Consider the following 20684-nt stretch of genomic DNA (forward strand, 5'->3'; position numbering starts at 1 on the left):
TCTTAAACAAAATTTGTCCAGGTCTGGACTTGCTACTATGTATGGGTGACGAACGTCAATCGGATATGTAAGCAGACGTATTGTGACTACAAGTTGTGCATTTTACGTGATCACTTCCAGGGACCACATACAGGGTGTGCCGCTATGAAACGTATGTGGAGCGTGCGAGGGCTAGGCACTGGCGCACCCACGATACATAAGATTTAAATGTAACGATTCAACCGAATTATCGTCAATTTTTGTGCGTCACTTTATACAATTTTCACGCTTAATCAATCTTTTCAACAGCTGCCAGTATCCTTTTATTTCGTTGGTGCAACATTTATAGTAATTGTTAAATAGAGGAACAGATGCATAACCATAAGAAAAAATCAAACATGTGGGTGACCAAAGAATCAACCGGTTGAAAATTTACCCGTTCTACAGTTTGAATACTAAATATACGTATAATTCATTACTCTATGGGAATGTCCTTGTCAGGTCTAAGGCAAACTGGATATCAGGATCAATAAAGGTTTTCCTCTATTTTTGCCTATACTTCGCTGTAATTCGATTGATATATTTTTGATAACCTTTATAATAGAATAAATACGTTTATTGAAAACAATGTGTTCGAACATATTAACTTCTAATTAACTTCTTTTGGCAAATGAGTAAATATATTTTTATTTTCATGTTTATACTGATATATAGAAATGATATACAGTGAAGAAATATTTGTTAGAGTTATTTTATTAAGACAGATATTTGTTAAGAGACATAATGATGAAAATATTCTTTCCTGTTGAAGATATTGGTAGGTATAGGACTGAACCAATGCAGGACTCACCGACAAGATCAATAAGCAACGTAAGCGGACCCTTCTTCGCAAGGCATTCAATGCTTTCTTATAAACGCCCTTTCATGTCGCCTTTATACTGGTCCTATCCTTACAAAAATCCAGGTGTCTGCTATTGCAAGAGTGGCCTGTACACAACATGCACAGTACATACATATATACGAAGTCGTCAACGAGAAATGTTCGTAAATACGATTGTACCTTGTAAAAGCAACAACTGCGTTGTATATACTTGATCCATAGTGCTAATTTTTATAAAAATATACTGAATTGGTACACCGGTTGTGCTTTTTAAAAATATGTATATTTAACGCAACATTGGGTATATGTATAATATTTTACTATTTTATATGTACCATATAAATTAGGACTTTATCTAAAACAGCAATAAAAAATTTAACACAAAGGTAATGTTATTATTTCAGAATCAATAATCTATCAATACGGAACTCAATCGCCAAATCAGTGACTGGCACATCTAAAAAATTTGCAAATCCAACTACGCAACGGCGCGCAATGCAATTTATTCCTCTTTTGTAAGCCCAACAATGTTTTATTATTTGACAATCGCTGTCGCATTTTTCGAAACCTACCAGTCAGCTGCGTTTATATAGATGTTTCTTTCGTCGAGTACTATTTGTTACATGTTTTGTTTAATACATTCCAGTCGAAGAAGTGGTACGAATATTGACATCTGATTTGGGATTGGAGTTCCGTGCATACAATGTATATGAACGGTTACACGTTTAAGCATTCGTACTCTGAAGCACGTATTCTTTTTTCTAGGATTCTTAGCTGCTGAACAGTAAAAGTACGCACGTGAGCGCGTTGCACTAAATGCGAATAGACTGAAGACCGATCGCTAGTCCTGATAGATTATATTTTATATACGGTACTTTCAATAGTAATTCCCTTTTAAGGATTCAAGCTAGTATCTTTGTTTACAAGAAACTTGATAAGAAGCTCGTTAAAATTTATCATCGCTTCGAGGTCAGAGAACCGTATTAAACGTAACAGGTACATATTGTAACAGTTTAAATACCTCGCGAAAATTCTTTAATAATGTAATTTAAAATGAAAAATTATTACGTTGTCCAACATCAATACGATATAAAACCAACCATGCCTTGAGCACAGATTAAACAATTGTTGGCGGTAAAAATATAAGACAAGTACGAATTGACATAAATGATACTGTAAATTACGGTAGCGGTGATTGAAGTAGCAGCTAGGGGTGAACTGGCTATTTAAACTGGGTAAACTGGGGAGTTTAGAAAAATTCCTAGTGGGTTGCTAAGTATTTGGGGCCGTTCTACGTAGGATTTGATTAATGAATTAAGAACAGGGGACCGGTCATATCGGTAATCTTCCGGTAAAAATTTAAGTCCCAGTCCGCCCCTGGTAGCAGCAGTAGAGAACAGTGGTGGTAGTGGTGCTGCCTAATACTCTTTTCAGCCCTCGGCCGACAGTTCAGCACAGCCCGTAGTCTTCGACGGTTGCACGTCGTTCAATCCGGCACACTTTTATAACCATTGCACACTTCCTACTATCTCATTCACGTTTTATAAACAATGCGACAATCCACGGTTTCTTAAACGAACATTTCTCACTTTTCCCGATTCGTATCTCCGTAATTACGATGCAACCAGCTGATTTGTTGAGAAAATTAAACGTGACTGAAAGTATTTTGTGCCAGTGAATCTGAACATGATATTTCAAAGGATTTGACCGAGAAAATGGATTTCCTGCCATGGATTGTCTAAGTGTCCAACAAGAAGAAGTAATGGTGAGGAAATATTTTATAGTTTTTGTATTTACGACGTACGACATTTTGTGCGGGAAATATCAGACAGGATAAAGGTATTATTGTAAAATCATTTTTGTAAAGAGATATAACATTCTGGGTACATTTATCGTTCGTTTTGCAATAATGTGAGTAACATACTTACTTTTGAGATTAGCTTTTGATTGCGATAACTTTCCCCTCATCGTTTTTTCCTTGGTTTTCGTAACAAGGAAACAGATAGATAATTCGGTCAAGTCAAAGGTTAGCTGGAGATAAAGTGGTCTTCCTTGAAAATGTATAACGTAAAAATGACTTCCGATAGGAACGCCTTACTTTTGATCTTTGTTCAAAGATTAACTTGTCGATGTAACATCTTTAAATAAATGTTGATGTAACATTTTTATTCATCATAATATCGAAGATAAGAAGGCGAATACGCGAAAACATTTTATAGTGTGCAAGAACATTTCTTTAATGATGTATAGGAAAATTTAAATTTACATAAACATTCGCAGTTTACTTGTTAATCATGTCTGGTGGAAAACAGATTCCAACATTAATCGTTAATTAAAACGAGATATTATGATTTCGTTCCTGAACTATCGAAAATTACTCTGAATTATCGAAAATTCAAATTTTCTTCATTTACAACTTTCGTAAAAGTTAAACTCGATGGTTTTGATGTCTTTGTTAAGACGATTTATGCTTTGTTGCCTTCGTTCATTCAATGTTTCCTTAGAAAAGCATGAAATACAGGTGAACTGATCTAACAATTGATATTGTATCTCTATTCGTGACAATTGTTGGCTACCAATTTGTAGATAAACGTAAAATATTCGATATTACGTAGTTCGCTCTAGGATTATAGCTCTCTAGCTAATATCTTGCCTCGAAAGGTTCATGCAACCATACGAAATGCACGGAAAATGGGAAAAGTCCACCTACGCTTAATTTAAACTCTGCCAATGATATTTCTTTCCTGGCAGCGAGTGGTCGCGCTATAAAATTGCAACATTCATACACTTTTATAACCAACCTTGACTCTATGTAGTTCAATATTCTCGTCGTTATTCTTACAATACACTTGGTTCGCGTCTTCTTCTTCTTCTTCTTCTTCAGAGTCTTCTTCGGAGTCTCCAGAAATGACGTAATTGCTCAAGTAGATAAACCGTGTCCGCTTTCTGTCATATCGCGTTCAATACCTTAATTAACTTTACGTTTTACGTCTTCAACAGTTTTGGGGCCAATGTTCATTCGGTATCGATGTTTTCCTTCGATCGTTAGGAAAAACAGGAACAAAATTTCGCTCTTGAAACGAGGACGCAATTAGCAGGAAGATATTCGGCGATACCACCTTGATTCAAAAACATGTACAAGACGTCCGTGTTTCGCGTACAGGGCCCTTAATTGAGCTTAATTAACGATTGTCCGTCTTTGTCATCGGGCCGTGACTCACAGTCGAATGTAGCTTCTCGTACTTGTCTCGTTTTTTCCTTCACACTATTCTTTTACTTGTACTCGGTAATTTTTCTTATGTTACTTCTTTTATCAGAGTTGCACGTCTCCTAACAAGCTTTGATATTAGAAATACCGCTGAGTCAGCAGTGCCGGTCGTACTTAAATATTAAGACGCTTGTTGTACGTATTTAGCACAAATTTAATGCCTTTCGCTGCTCTTATTTCCCAAGTATTTCCCAAGTAAATTCAGACTGTGAATTTTTGTGCAACTATAGAAAACTTGAAGGCACATGCAAAAATGCACATAGTGCGCATAATACGGGCAAATTTATGAAATACCCAAATATAATAGTCATTGGAACATACGTATAGCAAGTGAAATAATCGTCTCCGATTCAGATTTCATTTTTTCAATTGTATTCGTGAAGATATTAATTTATATAAATGTTCACAGTCTGTTCATTGCGAAATATGTTTTCGTGATTAATATAATTAAATATAATACTGAAAATAGAGTACTCAATATGCAATATAATATTCATACAATAAGTTGTTGTGTTCATTGGAATGTAGATTTGCATGAACATCCGCAGTCTGTCTATTATAAATCTGCCATTATAAATCTGTCTATTATAAATTCGCGTATACGCTTCATAAAATGTGCAAATGTAAATGTAATAGGGTCGATAAAGAAAAATTTGTTGAGGTTTATCATTAAACGCAACGAACAGGCAGGTGTCCTGATATAACTGGCAGTGAGTGTTCATCGAATAAACATTCACAGATTCCCTGCGAATTTTTTAATCAAATCTATCGCCTAATTCGCTTCAGCAGTTGTGCATTCGATCGAACATAGCGAATACGGGAAAATATGAGGTTACACAAATAGATACGGGTATTTTGTCTGGATAACACGGATCGTTTCGTTTGTTTGAATCTTTTCGTTTATAGGTGTACTGGACTATTTTATCGCCATCCTGTTTGCATCAAAATACGCAGATTCAAAACCTATAAATAATTTTTGGAAATTGTTTCCATCACATTTTTATTGGTTTAATATTTCTATGGTCGGTTCACTAATTATTTCTGCGTTTATGTCAAACGAATATCGTCTAATATTTATATTATAATGATTACAGTGATCGTTCGCTTTACGCATTTTTCTACCTAAGTTGACCCAAGTTGGCGAGCACAAGAGGGTAGCGAGGGATGAATCACTCCCGAAATGAAATGAATCGCACGATCGATATTAAAACCACTCGTTTCAGAGCGGAACATATATTTTCTGTGCAACCTACGACATTAAAATACTACTCTATCTTGAGCAACAGATGCGAGGATAATATAACGTAATTATACGACCTGGCCATCGATTTACGTTGTAATTTTGGCCTCTAATGTCTTCGCGATAACTAAACGAGATATATTATATTATTATTATTATTATTATATAAGAATTCATTAACAGTTTGGTACATTTCAGCTAGTACAGTAGGTCTTGGCCCTTTAAGTTGTCTCTCAAGCTGCGTTTTATGCTGAATTATTGTCCACTTATGACGCGTCTTATAGCTTATAATAACCTTTTTAACAATAAAAGATAGACGATAGAACTTTCCAATTAGCTAATAATTATCTCATTAGGAGGAGTATGTTGTTGAATGTACTTGCATGTTTTCACAGCATCGTACTATTCAATAACGCAGCGGAAAAAATTGCTTGACGCAACGATTATACAGCTGGGAGAATATTTAAAATGTACACATTGATAAAACTCGTATTAGGTACAAAGGGACCCTTTTAAAACTCACCTTGGATGACGATAATACGACAATCGTTATCGTTCATATGGTACTGTCCCACCGGTATTCTTATCCCGTAATCTTGCATATACTTCCGGTTGCGACAGTCATTATACTATGCGTATGGAATAAGTCTGGGTAATAAAGAAAAGGTATAAAAACCGTGGACAATGGAGCGCAATTAAAAGCATAAAACCATAGAAGATTAAAAAGAGATATCTTGCAAGTAACGATTGAAATAATTATATAATTGATTCGTAGCTTCGATAATCTAGATATCGTTATACATTCGGTAAGCAATATTACGAAAGATTCCCAAATAATCGCAAATTGCTCATTTCTCTATGCGATTATGAAACAACAAAATTTGGGGGCATACGTTGCAAGTATTTTGAAACGATCGTACGATTAATTCGCAGCTTTAAAATTTAACGATCTCTCGAACGCTGTTGCACATCGATTAACGAACATTCCAAAGGACCAAATGTTTAAATCCAGGGACATTAATCGAAGAGTGCTCATAGGAAACACTGCGAACGCGAAAATGGAAAATCTTCGATCATTTAATGGAAAATGTTCTACGAATGAGAATAGAGTTCAAGTACAATTTTCCTTCCTAAATAGATATCAGTAATTCTAGAAGATGGTGTCACGACGTCGCCTCTGTAGAGAAAGATACAGTCACCAATGAGCGCTGGTTAATTGTTTCGCGATTTTTTCCTTTGCTATCTAAATGACATCTAAAAACATTCTAGGTGAATGATCCAAATGAATGAAACATTCTTTTTTTTTCTTTTTTTTACGACTAAGAGGTCACATATACCGGTTTTTCCACAAATACTTTGCTTTTCCATGAATTTCGACCAGACGAATGCGCGAGTTCTCTTTCGCTCCTGAGGAACTCGTTCCGCGAAGCTCGCAGCGTTTTCTACAAGCACTTTTCGATCGTATTTCGAAGACAAGAGTGTAGCAACGAACTTGACAAGTTTCGTGTTTGAATTTCAAGCAGCAGATAAAAGCGGATCTCTCGTAAGAACAGCGGAATCTCGATCATCGTCGAAGATGTCGAAGAAGAGGCGTTAGCATGAGCCACACCACTGCATTCAGAGTACTGACGCTGATCCTGATCCTCGGTGATCTCGAGTCGATCACGGTGGTGAACCACCATCCGGACGAGGAATACTTTCTCGAGCACGAGGTCCTCTGCGAGGAGGCAATTACGGAGGCGAAGAAGCTGCAGCTCTATCCTGGTAGGAAATTTACGCGTTTTGCTCTCGATACTAAAAGCGTTACACATGCCAAGCCCCTTGTCCGACTTCATTCTAACGTCTGGTCTATAAAGCATCTTTACGAAGCACCGAAATCTATTTATCTTTCCTCCGAGAATAACCTCCCTTTGATCCGTTTAAACGGATACTTGGGCCACGTCCACCTACCGCGAATTAACTCGACGAATTGTCTCGTTTTATTAATTTCGCCTTTGTCTTGCCACTTTGCAGCCGGTACGGACAAGAAAGGTATTCGATCGCTTCGAACGATCGTCGTTCTAATTTAGGCTCAGTATGCTTGTCGCACGCCAGGATCCAAAGGCCACCTTCTTCCTTGATGCGATCGTTACCTGAAAATAATTGCTCGAGAGACAGGAACGATCTTGCGATTTTCAAACGTAAGCACCGCGTATCGTCGACAGGAAATAGAAATCAAGGTTACTCGGTTTTGTTTGACAATTTCAGCTAGCCGGCTATTTGTAACGATACACAGGATTCTAAGAAAAGTTGTATCTCCGATGGTTCCGCGAAGTTATCCTTGCATAAATAGATCTCTGTCATTTTTTATTTGCGCCGAACTACCGATTTTCCCGTTACTCGCTGCGTTCGCTCCTTTGTTTTATTCCATTTAGACTATTTGAAGTTATTCTTGTGGAAAATAAAGCGCGATTTACTTTATCTTATTTCGTGATGTTTTATAAGCATTCTGCATCGAACGACGTAAAGCGAAATATTCGTACCCAGTCGGTTTGATAAATGATAATAAATGTTTTAGGTGACATAACGTCGGTATAGCGTTCAACATCAGCGACATAATTCCAAAGCAGTTGCATAAAACCTGCAGGCACCAATTAACGTGAATTACACTCGTACTCCCTCGATTTGATGCGATTATCGTTTGTTTTAATAACAGCTCTACGAAACGAGGATAATGAAATGTAACTCTGAATCGGTCGTACAAAATTGTTATTTCAAGGAACATGGTGTCCTTACTGCAGCGTAGTAGAAGGCTATCAGCTCTGTGTTCTTCTTCCAACTCGCCACAACGTGATTACTCGCTTGATAGTAATAGCAGCGGCAGCAGCTTTCCATTACAATTCAATTTTAATATTCATTTCTTCATCTACATTGACGGATACGAAGATGTTGCAATTAACGTAGAGATCGAAGTTTTATTTAGTGGCACAAATAGATGAAATGTTTCATCGAATAGAAGAAATATTATATTTTGTCGAATTCCACAGGTCCTATCCCAGGATGCAAGCCCTGCACGAGATCAGAGATGACTTACTGCAAAGATGGAAGCGTGATAAATGACCACTGTTGTTGCGATGGCAACTCCAACGGTGAGTAAGATTTACAATAACGATAAAAAGCAAAATATTCGATATCGATGTTTTCTTATTAGTCTTTTATAACGAGTCAATGATTATAGCAATAATCGGAACAACGATACGATAGTGGAATGTTTGAATCGAAAGGATCTTTTAGAAATTCTCGCAATTCAGACTCTGAGGTTTGTTTCTGTTTCAATTTTCTATCGTGAAAATTTCTGTGACGCATTGCCGCTATACAAAACTTTCTATATTGCACAGTACGCTGCGTTTAATGTTGCAATAAATATAGAAAATGGAACGATCACGTTGATTTCTCATCAGTTTCGCTTTTTTTTCAATTACATTGCTCGTATTTTAGGCTCGTCCTTCGTCGATTTACGTGCATGTAAGAATCGCCTGAAAAACGACAATCGCGTGCAGACAATTCGTGCGTGAAGAATTGACCGTGCAAATGCTGGTGGTTTGATTGTGCAACTTTTCACGGAATTTTCGAGCCACGATAATAGACCCTGAAATTGTCGTAATACTTGCAATTTCTACAACCGTGTAATAACTACAGTACAATTCCAATTAGAAAATACGAGGGAAATGCATGTTAATTTCGTACGTAGCAAATATAAGTAACGCGATATTATTTATTTTTAACAAAAACGACAAGGCGCGCCAAAATATGCGTAATCTATAAACGAAGAAGTCAATGGTTGGTAGATTCCCGCAGAACTTGGCCCAGTTGTTCTCTCCACGTGAGAATGACGCGTGAATTCGTGAAACACCTTCGAATCCAGCTGAACGGAAGGACAATCACCTGTTCAGGAAATCATCGTTGTACGTTCGTAACGATTGTTCATCGTAACGATCTATCCTTGTCAGACACGCGCTTCTAAATGTGCTGAGACGCGCAGGGTGGTTACACATACCAGGTGATTCACGCAAAACGACCGGCCGTTAACAGGGACACTTAGGTATTCCGCGCATCCGTCGTCCCAACTCTTTAGTACTCTTTACGTAGTTATCGGCCGTTCACCTCTAACACCATTTGCTCGAATTTCTAATTAGCATAGTTTCTCTGATGGCCTTGCTTCTCACACACGGACAAAAGCGTAATTGGTCTGCTTAAAATCAGTTCCCCTTTCCGTCTATCTTTGTCATTATATTTATTGCCTTTTATTGTTAAGTGGTAATTGGTAGATCGCAGATATCACGATTATCGATTTGGTTTTTTGAAAATATATTTATATTTACAATCAAACGTCTGTTACAGAAACACGTGCAGTATATTGTCTTCAGAAAGGTACACGTAAAAGGGAAAAATACCAGAAGATAGATTATCGAGTTCGGTGAAATTCGTTGTAAATTAGTCAACGGGTAAATTTCAAGTACATTGAGAAGCAAATAGATATTTAAAAAGTTATCTTCACGGATAAATGCTTTTCTGTGTCTCGAACGACGACGAAGATAATTAACCGTTATATTGCTGAAACACCGTGTAGCGAAACGCTGACAATAAAATGTGTGTCACACTAAAAATAAACGAATACGTAAAAGGATCATTTATTTTATATTGCACAGGGCGTATCGTAGCACGTGGGACCCGCTTCAGGACTGGACAGAAGGCACAAAGACAACGAAGAAAGTTCGTACAAACACGTGCTGCTCTATCTGATCTTATATAAGTTGCATTATTTTATATTTTACATTCAAAGGCATTTCCGTGGTTCAACAATCCGTAACTGCTTATCTTCGTAGAAGGTGCTCGCGATGGCTATCCTCTGTTATCTCCTGTCCATTCCTGAAGCGGCTCTCACGTGTTATGATTTACCCTGTATATTAGGTGTACGAACGAATAGTCCAAATTTTTCAGTCTAACTCGAGGTTTAGTTTTAACAAATACTCCAAGTCGATACTTTAAGGGCAACTGATAGATCCACCATGGAAAAATGGAGTGTCTTTAAACAAGATCCAGCGATCAAGGCATTGACAAAAGGCATTGACAAAGCAGCTAACTGGTTAAGCCATCTGCTTTAAAGTTACAAGATAAATCAGGAAGATATAGAATAGAAAGTTCGTAGAGTACATTGACTGAACTTGAACAACTGACGTCGATCGAACGACTTGCTGTATCTTTAAAAAGTAAGCTTCGAGTTTCATTGAAAAATTGCGATTGCTCGTTTGTACATCTAATAAGCATCTCTTTAGTCAAAGTGCAAGGTAAACAACGCGAACGATTCCCGTACAAACTGTAAGCAATTCTGTAACGATTCGTTTGTTATAATAGTTTGACCACAATGTTGGCCGTTAAATGCTCGTCGAGTGTACACGAATGGCAACGGCGACAGTAGCAATAAAATTGCGTTGCTGCACGCATCGTGTGCACGAATCGAATACATGAGTCCATTTCGATCAGTCTTATGAATCACACGTTCTTCTTTGCCCATTTCTAATCAACCGATTCGATTACGCAGAAGTTACAATACGGTAAATAAGAGTATGCTAAAAGTAACAGAATACGTGCACGTAGTTCCGTATTAGTCCAATGAAAAATCTGAATTGTGCGACGTATTTCTTAAGTGGAATTTCGAATTTTAGTTATTGTAGTGAAAAGACAACTTTTTACGAATACACATCTCGCAAACTAAGGCCGAGCGACGATTATAAAATATACAAATAATTGCACGAGAATTAAAATCAGTAACTATAGTAATTCTAAAATATTAGCAATAGGAAAAAGTTTAAAAAATGAACTTGAGCTTGAAATTCCTCCTCTGCTACTGCAGAAAGTTATTAATACAATTCCTTGTCGCGTTAAACAGCTTTCGTAAGGACTGTCTTTTCGATATCCTTAATTCTTAATGACTGACAAGATATCCCAGCGATATTCCACTTGAAAGATACCACCCTGTGTACAATCCTTTTAAATTGATCATAAGGTTTCTCTGATTCATCGAAAGTCTGTTCCTGACACTCATCAGCCCATTGTTTCAGAGGTATTCCCCTTCGTGAAGCACACTTGTCGCGTGGGGCCAGAAGAATGCGAAGTACAAGCCGGAGACTGTGCTGAATACGCGAGGCTACGGGAATGCTGCTGTCATTCCTACTTAGCTTCTGTATGTAAGTACTATTTCTCCGCTTACGTATTATGGTGAAACGTATTGTCGAGCTAGACGCCGTTGCGTAAGCGCGAGTAATCTAATATCTTCTGTTTGAGATGAGCACAGAACTGAAATTAGCGTAATTCTATAATATAATTAATGAAATCATTTTTCTCACAGGGAAAGTACAGTGCCGTGAGTATAATATAAAATGCCGTGTTAAACTCAACCCTATTTTTAGACGTTCGAAATGCTATTAAAAGAAAAATTGGCAAAATCGTTTCTATAATTTCATATCACAATATAAAGTTACAGTACTATCTTTTGAAGTCTAGAAGAAACGAAAGTTTAAACTGGGGATTTTACCTGTCAAAGCATATAAATCCAATGTTCATTTTGTTTCATCTAAGGTTTCATTTCATATTTGATGGGTTTTTCTTTATTTTTTATTCAGAAACTACTTCTTTGTGGTGGCATTGCCCCGTTGAAAAATTGTCTTCTATTTCCTATTTCCTCTTTAGAAAGACAATTTCACTTAACATATCCACGATCTTCTTTGGTAACATCGAAGAAATAACGCAGTGAATGTGTTTCAGTCTATAATTATTCACAGCACTATATATGCCTTTTGTTAAAAATTAGGTATTTGGGAAAACAACTCGTTATTAATTGGACTGCACAGTTTCATGCATTTGTGAGAAATTTGAAGGTGCAAAAATGCACCGGATGCGCAACTTTATCTGAAATATTACATAATTCTTAAAATCTGTTCCTGCATCGATATAATTGACAACTGTGTTTTTTTTCAGGGAAATACTTGGCGAACGACGCGGTATCACCGACGAATACACACTTTATAAAGTTCCTGGCGATATTAACGGTGCTCAGGTGGCTCTTATAGCCGACCTAAAATTGACAGTACACATTTAATACCAAATATTTTGTATAGGACGAGTTATTTTAATAAATTATTTTTCCATCGGCACGGGAGAAATTTAGAGGCCAACGAACGTTTCTAACATGCGACAACGAAGTGAAATTTCTAATGATTTGATAAACAATTTTTGCGGCTTCACCTGTACATATGAGAAAGTGTAATTGTACAAATAATGAACATTGTCCGACGGCAACATTTGTATTTTAATGGATGAAATGCAACAAACTATGTACAAACGCGTACCTAAGAGCCTATTTCAACCTCATCCTCTTCTTTTCTTACGGATGTGATGCAATACCGCTTAAACGACGGTTGCCTAACTGTAAACATTATCAGCACAAAACGATTGCACGTAGAAATGTACCAAATCGAATTGTTGCAGCATTGTCGATTCTCGAGAGTAAAACAAATGATTTCCCATAAAATGAACTCGTTGGAAAAAATGGAAGACGAATGTCATCAAACTTTGATATGTACTTCTGTCCATCATCTGCAATGTACCTAATACCCTATCATCGTCTGACAATTACCTCGCAGCGGCGAACAGCGACGATTAATATTACTGTCGATGTATGGACGAATCCAAGATTTCCTTTTCTACGTCATCGAATGTAGTGACGCGGAATGAAAGCGTCTTTCTCATCGCTCGACATTTTAATCGTTATTAAAAATGTATCGTTACTGCGCCCTATGTACACTGAACGTCGGTGTAGACATATCGCCATGTCTGATAAACTACGTTTACGCTTCCTGAAAGGCAAGTCTTTATTTTTGGCGATTGGCAATTGCGAAATTAAACCGGATCCGTGCAATTCGACTTTCATCTGTGTCCTTGACGCGCCTCCGCTCGCGGTTTCGTCCTTATTCTCTCTCAAAATTCGCTCTACCTCCAGACACACCATCGAAATGTCGATTTAAAAAAGAAAATACACGCTGCAGCAGATTCCGTGGAAAATTATCAAAGATATGTCTCGATATTCGTCGAAGATTCTCTCTCAGCGAACGATATCGTTTCCTCGTTTTCTTCTCTTTTTCGTATCAGCTCAGGAAGAGAGGAAGATCTGGATCTGTTACGAGTAACGGGTACTGGTCGACCGTATTTAAGCGATCCTCCCGTAAGCAAGCAGAGCTGCGTGTGTGTCGATAAACGTTGCGTGGGTTTTAAAAAGAAATCAAAGTAGGATCCACGCTTATTTCTTCGGCTCAGTCTGTCCGTGTTCGAAAGCGTTAGACGAATGTGCGACGAGACGATTTCAATTGAAAAAATGCGTATCCTAACTGTGATATTCGCAGGCATTGTGACGCTATTATCGCACGTTGCTACCGCATCGAGTAAGTACTACGAATTGACACGAAAGGTTTTCGTTAAAATCGAATATATCTACTTTCGTCGGTTGTTCGCAACTCTATCGATCAGTCTAACAGATTATTAGTAGTCAGCGGATTTTCGTGTATTTATAAGAATTTCTAAAGTGCAAAATTGATCAGAATGTACGTAATATGAGAAAATATCTTGAAAGCGTAAAGATTGTAATAGTTGAAGGAATTTTTTTATTTCTAATTAGTTATTAAAAAATAGTCGTTTTGTTTCGAAGTTCAATTCGTTCAAATTTCCTATTCCATTCGTTAGTTATCAAGTTCGTTCAATTTAAAATTTATGAAGGAAACTGCTGGTAACATTTTATTAACAACAGATGGTAAAATAGTCGGTTTCATCCTAAACACTCCTTCAATATGTGAAACATCATTGTTTTAATATTGAAAATTGTTTTAGCAATTTGTAATAATTAAAATATTAAAGTATCGGTATTTGATAATTAACAAACTATTTATATTTTTGATAATTTATATTTCTTTTCATAATTCACCTCGGTAAGGCGAGCAAAGCGCCATGGCGGATAGCCAACTGAAAGGGGCCAAACTGGCATTATCGCCCACTTCGTCGTTACAAACAGAAACGTATCAAGACAGCATCAATTATTACAATTTTCCAATCGACGATACGTACAGACCGTTTCAGAACAAGTAAGTATATAGGTCTTTCTAATCATATGATAACATATCTTTTAAATTTGCTAGAAAAAATCTTTTTCTTAATTTCCTATTACAATTTCCCAAACTATAGCTCGTTTAAAAAAATATTTCAAATGAAACTGCTGATCAAAATGTTTTTACACTTACGATTTTACGTTATGATCTTCCGTCACTAAGAATTGTCTTTATTTTCCAGAAAATGTCCACTATGCGACAGCTCGGTCTATCCCTATTGCGGAGAAAAATTGTTGCACGACGCGTGTTGTTGCACCAATCCCTATACTCACGATTTACCCTATCAATGTAAATTAGCAGATTGCCGATTTTTGCATGCAAACAGTTGCAGGGAACATCGATTAATCGCAAACTGTTGCTGCAGCGATGATTATCGGTTTTTATTGAAAAGTTTCCCGAACGCTTGACAAGTGTTGACTGCCAGGCGAATTTTCCGAAATCTGTCTATTTATTTTCATCATTTTATATCATAACATGGTACAATAAAAAAGAAAAATATCGTTAACGAGCGAAAATGAGTGAAATCATCATAATACCTAAAAGAAATTAATTCATCTTAATTAATTTTTACTTTCCTATGCAAAAACGAACGCGAAATCTGTTGGCCCTTTGATATCACTGGGCTACGTGGCACAGTCACTCATTTTTTCATTGCAAAATCATTCCCATTTTGTTATCGATTCGTAAAGTTACCACTGTATTATATCAGTATGTTTCCCAGCATTTGAAATATGTAACAACTGTATCACTCGTACATACTTTGTTATTGAATATAAGCTTTGGAATACAAGTTCTTATTAATACCTAAATTTCTTTTTTTCATTAAGCAAGTAAAGACAGTACAAAATTATAGATTCAGTGCCCGCGAGTTTATGTTGCATAGAGTATCGCCACAAATTTGAGCTCGGAGGATTGTTGCATGGAAGATCCAGCAGATGATATAAATCTTAAGCGACACAAAGTCATGCTACATATCTACTACTAGGCAACCCACCACCTAACCATCATTTTTCTCCAGCCCCGCCCATGCAAATAATTATACACATATATATACACATATATCTTATGTATATATACATATATAGTTTTAAGAGGGATTGTAAACGGATTTATAAACGTAATTTATAAGAATTTCATTATACGTAATTTAGTAATTAAGTGTATAACCTGGAAATTATTCTATTTGTTCGTAGCGAAGAAATCAGGATGGTGCGACGAAACATGTGTTGACATCTGTCAAAAGAGGACGGAACACCGACTTAGAGGATGCGAGAACAGATGGCACCACGTGATTTGTCCGAAGAGAGAATCGCGGGGTGGTGCGACAAAACGTGTGCTGACATCTGTCAAAGGAGGACGGAACACCGACTTAGAGAATGCGCTGACAGATGGCACCACGTGATTTGTCCGAAGAGAGAATCGCAGGGCGGTGCGACAAAACGTGTGCTGACATCTGTCAAAAGAGGACGGAACACCGACTTGGAGAATGTGAAGACAGATGGCACTATATGGTTTGTCCGTAGACAGAGAAAGCAGTTACGTTCAAAAAGGACGCGTAATCTCGCGATAAAAGTAAGCAGTAGTGTGCAACATGTGTAAGTATATAAATCAGTTGCATGTTTAAATGCATCAATTTCGATCCTATCATATACAAAATCATTACCATGTCAACAAAATAATCACCACGTCGACAAAATCTTCATCGCATCAACAAAATCATCACCACGTGTAAAAAATCTTCACCACATCAACAGAATCATAACCACGTCGACAAAATCTTCATCACAACGTTAACAAAATCGATTACAGTTAACGTTAAATAATTGTAATTACTTATAATTCATTATATTCCGACCTTTATAATTATGTTCAAGAATTAACTATTTATTGATCGAATTTCAACAGTTATACATCGATCTTTACGCTTGTACTTCATTTTTTAATCATTCTCGTATTTAATCATTCTCGTAACGTTGTTCATCCTGTCATAATACGTATTGAGAATATGTGCCTCGCAAATACGAAGTTAAACAAGTTTAAAGAAATAGGGTGAACAGAAAATTTGTGTGCGTTAACGAGCGACGCAAATATGGAACGTAAATAACGATAAACGCATAATGAATCAATGGTGATATTTAATCATGCCACTTTGTGCAGTTGGAAAATGGGTCAGTGAGTCTGTAACAGATACACCGTTTAATTATGTATGGCAATTAGTCTTAACACACGCCTGATAAAACGTCACCGAAATTAAACTCGTTAATGAGACGTCCTTTTCTTTCCAGAAAAATATCGCTACGGAATTACACACGTCCGAAGTAAACAAATAGAAGTAAACGGAACAACTGCAAACGCAGCATCTTCGTTGTAAGAAGTACGAAACGCTTCGTTTAACAAGTTTATCGCGCAACCGAAATTAAATCGGAGAAACAGAAGAAAAGAGAAAACTGTTTAAACGGTATCCGTAATTAGCGATAATATTGAACGAGGTTTGAGGTCATTTGTGTATTCTTTTTCCTGTCAATAATAAGTGTAATTATATTTATTACCGATTTTCCCTTGAAGTTTGCACGCTCCCATTAAATGGCGATTTATCGTCTGTTTCGAAACTGCAAGACTTAAATAACCGTTCTCGTCGTTTACGCTTGAAAAAATAAAATATTGAGCAACCTCGATCTCAACTTCATAATGTGGATCATTGATTACGAAATCGTAATTGGAGAAACGACCGATCCATCAGCCTCCTTGCTTCTTTTCATTTCTTTTCTTTTTTTTTGTTTTATTTTAATATTGTCGTAGCGAAAACAATATCAATCTCAATGAATAATAACGTTACAGGACGATAAGAGAGCACGTTTAATAGAAAATATTAAATCGACTCCACATTAAGAGGAAAAAGCACCGACAAGCACCCGGATGATAAATATTTTCTACTATACCATACAGAAATAATTATCGACGGCGTAAACAAACTATTACGTACTACTCGATTACTTTGTATTCGTCTTTCTAATAAGCGAAATATTACGTCTTCGGCCGACGAATCCGAGCATCGCAGCGATAGTGGTGACTTTTTCAAATTATACTAGCTGCATCTACCTAACGGTATGTACGCCCCGCGCTCCTCTTTAACTATGGAATCCTCGCGAGGGAAGCGATCCCTCTTCTTTAAAAAAGAAGAAAAAAAAAAAGAATACTAGGAAAAGGAAGGCGACGTTTTTCGAAGTAGATGCATCGACCCTCGGTCTCGGGGGTAAATGTTTGTGAACAGGCGAGGTCAAAGTCAAGGTCGTACACGTGTCGAGGGGACCGAATGGGTGGCCCTCCGGAACACACGTGCACCCCCACTTCCTTGCAGGCAGACAGTGTGGGACTGCAGGCAGATCGAGAAAAGACTTTTGAACAGTCGATTGCTCGATTCTAGACGGACGTGCGTCCATAAATCGATCAATTAGTCTTTCGTGTTCAAAGTCAAGGACTGTAGCCGTCGTCGACTAATGGAAATGCGTTTGATTCGCAATGTTCATGCTCGATGTCTTTGGCTCGTTTAACCAGCATCTTACACGTGTTTCCTATTACGTACGTATAGTTTTGTTGGTGTAACGTTGAAACGAATTACGCTTCCAGAATGGACGTTGTAATCTTCTTCAGATTTGGGCAAATTTCACTTGAAACGAAGTTCAAAGATAACGGTTTGGAAATACCCGGTCATTTCGATTACTTTATTGCTCTTATATCGGCAACAATATAGCAGAGTAATTCTACCAAATACAAAGTAGCAAATAATTCGGATCTTGATGCTGTTCCTTTGAATTTCGACCACTGTATTTTGTATAGGTAAGTTTAAGTCAATAAAATAACGTAGAATTATTTTATATAACGTAACGGAATTCCACCGAATTACTTTGATTTCAGTTACCTTTGGATGACGCGCGCCTGAATTGAAGCGCCAGAGATCCCCGAGGAAACACGCGTTTCTAAACGTAGGTAGAGTTAACGATCGACCTGACAGAATCGGTTTATTCGAATGCAAATCGTTAATACGCAGTGCATTAATTACTTCAAAATTACAGTTAGCCATTATTTAAATCACGTTTTTACGAATACCTATTTATTTAAATAATGCTCAGGCTCGATCTTTGCGACGTCGTTTTTATTGAAAATATTGCAAAATAACGGCAAGATGATTATACGATATATGTACATATCGAATGTTATAGATTTAACGTAAAAACGATGCTTTCGATTAATCGTAGCTTCGATAACTATTGTTATAATTATAATATATAGTTTACCACGTACATGTAAGAGTATATGAGAAATTGCGATCCTTTTTGGTACATTATGATACGCGAAGTACTTCTTTTTAACGTTTCGAAATGTATCTCTATCGCTGTAACCTTTGATTGAAAAAAAAAGTTAAGAATAAATATATTATTAATGTTACTTTGATAAACTATTACCCTGATAAGGGTGCCGTACGACGTTCATTAGCATGTTACAGCTTCTGACACGTGTATAGTATTTCTTCCTCTTCTTCTTTTTTATGTTACATCACAAAGATAAGTGAAATGGTCACGATAATCCGTATGTATACATAGTAGCAAATTCAACTTTTTTCGATGCAGATTAAGTAATAACTGAAATACATGAATACAAGTAATAAGATAAATAAAATAAGTCGGAGTGGAACGTGTGCAAACATCGTCGAAATACACGTTACAAAATGTCAGATTCCCAGAAGCGATCAAGAATTTTGGAAGTTTTCCGAAATCGATGAAATTAAACGAAATTGCCTGCTTCGACGAGATAACTTCATTTTTTCGGAGATAATTAAATCTTTTTTAATGAGATTTTCGTCATATTCGAGTCTTAGAATAATCTTTGTCGGATAAACAACGTTATCGAACGATTAGACAATTTTAACCAACCGTCTTCGGAGTCGCGTATTTCGCGTTGAAGTGGATGGGTATTTCACCTTGCTGGCTAGCCGGCACGTGGCTCTTTAGAACGTAAACAGACGTGTACGTCGGACACGCGCAGCCAGACGCAGCAATCGCGCGTAAGAGCAATATGCATTTCAGATCGACTTATCGTAAAAAGATCTTATACCGGAAATCTTTATCCTAATCTCGAAAGTTAACGCGTTAATTGCCCTGACTAATAATATCTAACGAAAGCGCGTTGGTAATCTCAGGAAAAATCCAATGAATTCCAAAATCCAATCGAAACAAAATTTTCTTCGTGCGAACGCTACAAACGTTTATGTACGTACGTATATTCGTACTTTCTCTTTTTACAGTCATTTCTTATTCTACGCTATAGTCGGATACACCTTTCTCCCATCTTTTAAAATGTATTTTCTCTTATTAGATATCACGGGTATTTTTCAGCTTAACAATGTTCGCGTCGTTCAAAAAATAAAACAATTCGTAATTATATTACGATATGTTACGCGTTAACTACGTTGTAAACGAAATAACAAATATTATCTTTATTAAAGAAAATTTGTGTTGACACGACGGAACGCGGAATACAACGGAAATGTGTGAAAAAAAACGTATCGAACATAAACATTTGTCGTTTTTGCGTGGGAGAGGAAATAGTAATCATTCGAAGAACGATAGTAGGCGTTGTGCCATTATCAATGTAGGTGTCATTAAGGACCATAGTAGTGATAACGTATCAATTTCATCGAGAAAGCAAATTCGATGACGAGACGTTAAGACCAGACGGAGAGATAATTTTTTTCCCTTCCCGTATTATCTCGCACTTTTATCGACTTAATATCTGTAATTTCAACTTTCCTTAACCTTTTAACCCCGAGTATTACAGTGCTCTATAGTGTAATGTATATCAACTATTTTACATAAAGACAGATAATTTGCAAATAATTTACAGCTGATCGTATTTAAATTACGAATAAATCAGATATGAGACTGGAAAAAGTGGATGAATGAAACAGGGAACGAATGAAAAAAGAAAACGAATGAAAAGAAATATTATTATGATCTTTTTTTTACTAAAATTTCCTATCGAATTAATTTTCAATATCTATTTTCTACTTAATTGTATAATATTTTCGTTGTTGAAATAATATTTTAAGCGGATACAGCGACAGTA

General features: G+C 36.7%; 2 protein-coding genes across 6 annotated transcripts; both read left to right on the forward strand.

Moving 5' to 3' along the window:
* The first annotated feature begins 1099 nt into the window (after window positions 1–1099).
* Window positions 1100–12754, forward strand: LOC138188840 (uncharacterized). Of its 5 annotated transcripts, none has more exons than XM_069130981.1 (8): window positions 1100–1245; window positions 1625–1855; window positions 2294–2624; window positions 6888–7131; window positions 7381–7398; window positions 8394–8495; window positions 11469–11594; window positions 12385–12754. In XM_069130981.1, exons 4-8 carry the CDS (start codon window positions 6966–6968, stop codon window positions 12474–12476), a joined length of 504 nt encoding a protein of 167 aa, XP_068987082.1. In that variant the 5' UTR covers window positions 1100–1245; window positions 1625–1855; window positions 2294–2624; window positions 6888–6965; the 3' UTR covers window positions 12477–12754. The 5 variants fall into 5 exon arrangements, with proteins under 5 accessions (XP_068987082.1, XP_068987081.1, XP_068987085.1 ...); XM_069130980.1 differs by having other exon boundaries at window positions 6891–7131; XM_069130984.1 differs by lacking the exon at window positions 7381–7398 and having other exon boundaries at window positions 6891–7131.
* A 220-nt stretch (window positions 12755–12974) lies between these two features.
* LOC138188841 (uncharacterized) lies at window positions 12975–15227 on the forward strand. Its single transcript, XM_069130985.1, has 3 exons — window positions 12975–13844; window positions 14390–14537; window positions 14743–15227. The coding sequence occupies exons 1-3, from the start codon at window positions 13748–13750 to the stop codon at window positions 14966–14968; spliced, it is 471 nt and encodes a 156-aa protein (XP_068987086.1). The 5' UTR covers window positions 12975–13747; the 3' UTR covers window positions 14969–15227.
* The last annotated feature ends 5457 nt before the right edge of the window (window positions 15228–20684 follow it).

The sequence above is a fragment of the Bombus flavifrons genome, chromosome 17, assembly GCF_040668555.2.
Source record: "Bombus flavifrons isolate JBK064 chromosome 17, iyBomFlav1_principal, whole genome shotgun sequence".
Lineage (NCBI taxonomy): Eukaryota > Metazoa > Arthropoda > Insecta > Hymenoptera > Apidae > Bombus > Bombus flavifrons.